Here is a 6,018-nt window from a genome sequence, read left to right on the forward strand (position 1 = left end):
CTCCTCTTGGGCTCTGCACTTTTCCACTCATCTGTTCAGTTGTCAGCTAATATAATAAGCAAGCCCTTATTCTAGGGCAGTTTTCCTATTAAAGGCACAAGATACAAAGTGAAGACTTTGGAATATTCATTATACTGGGTACGGCATAACTATCCTCTTCCTTTCTAATTATTTACCAAGACTAGCTTTAGCAAAGCAGCACCAATTATACAAGTGGTATTCACTGCCAGTCTTCCAGGGCCACATAATTTATACATAATTGAGGTAGTGTGCATGTAAATCTATCTCATGTATATTCATTCAGGATATCCAAAAAAGCGAATCCATATGTGACCCTCAAGGACTGGACATGAATACCATTGAACTGTGCTAATATAATACTTTTTTCTCCATTAAATATTCTGGTCTAAAATTCAGCACAATCAGTTATCACAGTGTAGTTTGGATCCTAGAAGCAACTTATCCTTCAGAATCATTTTGTTGTGTGAAAGCCCCAGAGGACTGGTAGTGCGATGAAGAAATGGAAGAAATAAAAGAAAATCAATAAATAGAATGGGGTTACCTGCACTTTAGAACAGAAATAATTTGATATTGAATGTATTTACCTTGTGCATTTCTAAGGTTTGGTTTGCAAGAGAATTGACTATAATGTAGTTGTTCCTCCTTGCTATATAAACTGTATCATATCATATATTTACAGGAAGTGTAAATTTTCTGCCATTGCTTGATCAAAAATGTTAATTTTTCTGAAATATATGATAATACAATCAGTCAAAACAGTTATAAAATAAAAGTGGGATGGCAGAACTAAGTTGTCATTACAAAGACTTTAAACATGCAGGAAGTTAGTTGGAGGAGACAGAGGAGAGAGAAAACCCTTATAAGGAAGAGGAAAGAGTGCAAAAACATATTTTGATACTTACAACCTTTCCTGTAGCCTTGTAGTTGCTTTTTGCTATCATATATTAAATAGTTTCTATAAACAGATTGCTCTCACAAGTTAAATATAGACCTGGCTATTAACTTCTCTTTAAATGTTTATCTTTGGAGAACTTACAAGGGCCTTCCTAAAGTGACAAGCTTTATGAACATCAGAGCAATCTGTGGACTCATAAAACCACTCTTTGTGCAGATATTTCACAGCTTTTATATACTGCATTCTGTCCATCAATGGCACAAAATTCATAATCAAATACATATGTAAGTACAACAACATAATAAATACATTCAAAAACACACAACATATAATAAAATATAAAGTAAATTAATTGTATACTTGCATGATACTCTGGTTATTTTAAACTGCTCTGAGCCTCCTTGGAAAAAGCAGTATAAAACTTTTACTGAATACATAAAATAAATAGTAAATATTAATACAGTCCCTGGTCCAACGACTAATGCCCTCACACTACTATCCTTACAATCTAAAATAACATTAGTACACTCCCTTTCAGTACAAACTACCTAAATGAAAATTCATAATTCACAAAACCTAACAAATAGAACTCGCACACAAATAAATATATTATAAAAATGCAGTACCTCCCCACCCCTACTCCCTCATAAGGATAGAAATGCTTTAAAGCCTTCAATAAACTAGTACTCCTATGCCAAAGATAACAGAGAAAACTGCTCTGCTCTCAAGGGTCACTCCAGCAGAACACTCAAAGGAGCACTCCAAAAGGCAAACCTGTTTTGATTCACGCCTTTGGAAGCAAACTGTTGGCAGGAAACTGCTACCCTCCATGGGCCGCATCTTAAGGCTTAGATCCTTGACATTGGGGCCGATGCAATACAGTGAGCTCACACAAGCTCACTGTTTAACCCACTGTCGGACGCGGGTTAAATAGACGCTAATCCGCCCCCTAATGCAATAGGGGGATTAGCGCCTATGTAATCCTCGTCCAATGCGGAGTGAATGAGATAGCACTCATCACATGCAAATGCATGTGAATGAGGCTATTACTCATTCACTCCACATTCAAAAAAATAAATGTGCGTCTCAGAGCAGGCTTTAATAGCTGAGCGCATGTAAAAGAAGTACAGAAATGCAGAAAAAACTGCTTTTCTGTACTTCTTCAGTAAAAAAACAAACAAACAAAAAATACCTCGGCAGTTATTGAAGACCAACACTGGTAAACTCGGCATCAGTCTTCATAACCGGCAGCCACTGCGGGGTCGCGTTAGCAAGGAGGCGCTATGCTCACACCCTAGCACCTCCTTGCTAGTGCTACCCCCTAATTTACCTACTGCATGGCGCCCCCCTTGCTGGCGCCATGCATGTGTTAAGACGTGGGCGCTGAAAAGTCAGCGCCCGCTTTCCGCGAAAATTATTGCATCAGCCACATTGCTCTGGAGGATGAAGCCATAGACACATGGGGTCACATAGACCTGAGATTACAATGCTCTTCCCTGCCCCTTCTGCCCACACAGATGGTAAGTCTCCTGCCATCTTGCATGGGCTATCTCTTAAGGATCAGATTCCTGGTGCCACTCTGAGGGGGCAGAGCCACAGATAGGGGCAGATTTTAAAACCTATGCACGCGGCCTACATTTGTGCACACTACCCAGCGCACACAAATGTTCGCCCAATTTTATAACATGTGCGCGCAGCCACGCACATGTTATAAAATCCGAGGTTGGTGCACGCAAGGGGGTGCACACTAGTGCACCTTGCGTGCGCCGAGCCCTAGGTGAGCCCAGATGGCTTTCCCTGTTTCCTCGAGGCCCTCCGAGGCCTCGGAGGGAATTTTCCTTCGGCGCCCCCCCCCCCCCCCCCACCTTTCCCTCCCTTCCCCTACCTGTCCCGCCCCCCAGCCCGAAAAAAAAATACCCCAGTACCTTTATCCCAGAAGTTACGCCTGCCTCTCCACGGCACGCGATCCCCAGGCCCAGCAGCCGTTGAGAGGCCTCTGGCCACACCCCCACCATGCCCCTGGACCGCCCATTTTTTCAAGCCCCGGGACGTGTGTAAGTCCACCTGGATTTACACGTGTAGGCTTTTAAAATCTGCCCCATAGTGTCTCCTAGTTCTGGTGCTTGACACTGGCACCCTCCACTGCATGTCATGAATTTCTTTATCATCTTCCACATCTTCATGTAATTTATTGAAGGAATTTTCAGTAATACAGTATCTGATTTTAAAATTTTAAAAATCTGAACTTTAAAGATACATATCTTTAAATCATTTTAATGGAATCAGTTGTAATATTTTCCTATTAATCAGGCAAGATTTATTATCTATATTAATAAATTAATATTGGAATGTGATCACTTGACCTACTGACATTATATTGCACTCCTTTAATGAAGCAAAATTTCCAAAAGAAGAAAAGTACATGCAAATTTGTTGGACACATGGAAACACAAAAGTGTTGAATTACCATGAATTTGGTGCTACTGCTTACAGATTACAATCACCAAGGCTTCAACCATAGCTACTGACTATTTGCACATCACTCACAAACAACAAACACAATTCGATTACTTAAAAAATGATAATATCAAAAGTTAATATTTTATTATATCGCTTCATGCTTAGATTGGTTAAAGCAGTTGTAAAATGCTGATTTTGATTTTTAAAGGCTTTATTAGGACATTTTTAATATCATTAATGATGGGAGCTTAGCAGGGGAATAGGAGAGAGAAGGAGGAAAATGGGGAGTTTTAAAAATTCACATATTCTAGTAGCAGCTAGGAAGCTAGGAGTGTGATGCTAAAATAACAAATATATATGAAAAATTATACATTGATAAGTAGTTAATGATTATGATTGTTGCTCAATTTGCAGATATTGATGAATGTAGAGCTTCAAGTTACATGTGCCAGTATCAATGTCTCAATGAGCCGGGAAGATTCTCATGCATATGTCCTGATGGATACCAGTTAGTAGGCACTAGATCATGTCAAGGTAAAGTTGTTGGTCATAATGTTTTAAACTTCTTGATATGAAAAAATAAATACAAACTAATTCTAATGCTTGGTTACATATGGAGACCTCATGGTATGTACTAGAATTGTGAAAAACGGCTTGAATCAGGCCTTAATTGTATTTTGTAAAAGTATAACAGTAAAAAAAAATTTCATGCCACATAATGAAGGGCCATGCTTTGAAGGTCATTGATAAACTAAACAGAGGGCAAAAATCTGATTTATTTTTTTTTTGCTTTGGCTACCAAGTGCAATTGTGCCATCTGATTTCAGCTTCAGTACACTGCAGATTTTCCATCTTCTATGTTTCCACTGTGTGCACTGAAGCTGGGGAAATATTTTCAAAACATATTTTCTCATAAAAAGTAGTGAATTTGGAAGATGTTACACCAATGGTCTTCATCCTTTTATCGTTTATTGAGCCATGTTGTCAATGAGTCAAATTTTCGAGATCTATGTTTCTGATATTATCTTCTGTAAATATTTAAATATCAATCTCATTTTACTAAGAGTTTTAAAACATTCCAATTTTGTGAAAAATGTACACCTAGGATCCAAAAAGAGTCATTCTGTGACTGGGAAAAATAGCAAGTCAGGCCATTGGTGCTCCCGTTCTCAGGTTAGGATAGAAAAACTGGAGTGTATATTGACAGATGGAGTATTCATGTGCTCTGGAACTGCTGATTTCTACAGAGGTGGTTCTCAATCCAGTCCTCGGAGCATACCCAGTCAGTTAGGTTTTCAGGATATCTACAACTAATATGAATGAGAAAGATTTGCATGCATGAATGGGGTAATTGAAGGGATAGAGGAACCTGCTAATATCACTCTATGTGATGTTTGGAGATTAGTTGCTAATATTGACAAACATCTTTAGGTATCTGTATCCCAGTCACATGTCTTTTCAAGTGAAGTGAGATCTAAAATGGAAGAGCAAGATAGTAGGATCTCTGGAGTGGAGTGGTTTGTGACGGAGAGCAAAATGCAGTTATCTATGGTTCAAGTTTCATATATATCCTTTATGAAGGTTAACCTTTTTGTTCATAATCAACTTGAAAATTGGAAAATGATTTGAGATCTTGTAAACTGCATGTTTTAAACTTTCCTATCTCTAGGTTATTATCACCGGGGAATTATTTAGGAATATTTATGTGAGGTCCTTTCCTTCGATGAGGATAAGGTCCCGGTAGCAACTAAGATATAATATCTCCCTAAGAAGAAAACGGTTACTGATAGAGAAGTAAGAATATGACCAGGGGCATATTCTTTTCTAGATTCTATTGATAATATTCCAACTACAGCCACCTTTTTAGTTTCTTTTTCTTTAAAGCAAGATAAGGATCTGGTTTTCTATAAATATTTTCAGTGTAAAGACTTTTCTTTTTGTGGTCAAAAAATCTAGATCTTTCCAGATGTCTCGTGGGCTACTCAAGCCCAGAGGAAACATTAGCTTTCCCTTAAATAAAGGGTCCTGAGTATTGGAGCTAGTTTTTTCCTGAAATTCCTATGTAATTGTTTGGTAACTTACCAAAATAATAAATTTATCTTTTTTAACCCATTACATTTAGATTGCTTCTTAAGTGATAAGACTATGGGAGTTTCTTCAGTTTCTATCAGTGATAAATGTGGGATGATAAGATCTAATAGACAGAAAATAATGTGGTTCCACTGAATGTTTCCTGTTCTTTTCTTATTTATTACTGTTCCTTCCTCTTACCTATTATTGTGCGCTGGTTCAATTTGAAAAATATATTTGTTGTTATATTTCCATAACACTGTAGTGTTTATTAATATTTGTTTTTCTTATTTAATTTTACTTATTGTAAATGATATAATTAATAAAGAAATAACTGAAAAAAGATTTGCATGCACTACTGCCATTATATGCAAATCTATTTCATCATATTCATTATGGATATCCTGAGGACTCTGTTAAGAATCACTGTTCTATAGTATAAGAACATGCCATACCAAGGGTCCATCAAGCCCAGCATCCTATTTCCAACCAGGGGTCATTTTCCAAGGAGTTAAATTCACACTAACAGCCATTAACAAATGCAAATTTGTAATTCAGGGGGCAGAGCATAT

At 37.6% G+C, this 6,018-nt stretch overlaps 1 protein-coding gene across 1 annotated transcript in view; it reads left to right on the top strand.

The window, feature by feature from the left end:
- The window catches only part of EFEMP1 (EGF containing fibulin extracellular matrix protein 1), a 272,874-nt gene that overhangs the window by 135,609 nt on the left and 131,247 nt on the right, over positions 1-6,018 (top strand). Inside the window, exon 8 of the mRNA XM_029593741.1 lies at positions 3,791-3,910. Within this exon, the coding sequence (XP_029449601.1) occupies positions 3,791-3,910 (120 nt within the window). The remainder of the gene's footprint in view (positions 1-3,790; positions 3,911-6,018) is intronic.

The sequence above is a fragment of the Rhinatrema bivittatum genome, chromosome 3 (genome assembly GCF_901001135.1).
Source record: "Rhinatrema bivittatum chromosome 3, aRhiBiv1.1, whole genome shotgun sequence".
Classification (NCBI taxonomy): Eukaryota; Metazoa; Chordata; class Amphibia; order Gymnophiona; family Rhinatrematidae; genus Rhinatrema; species Rhinatrema bivittatum.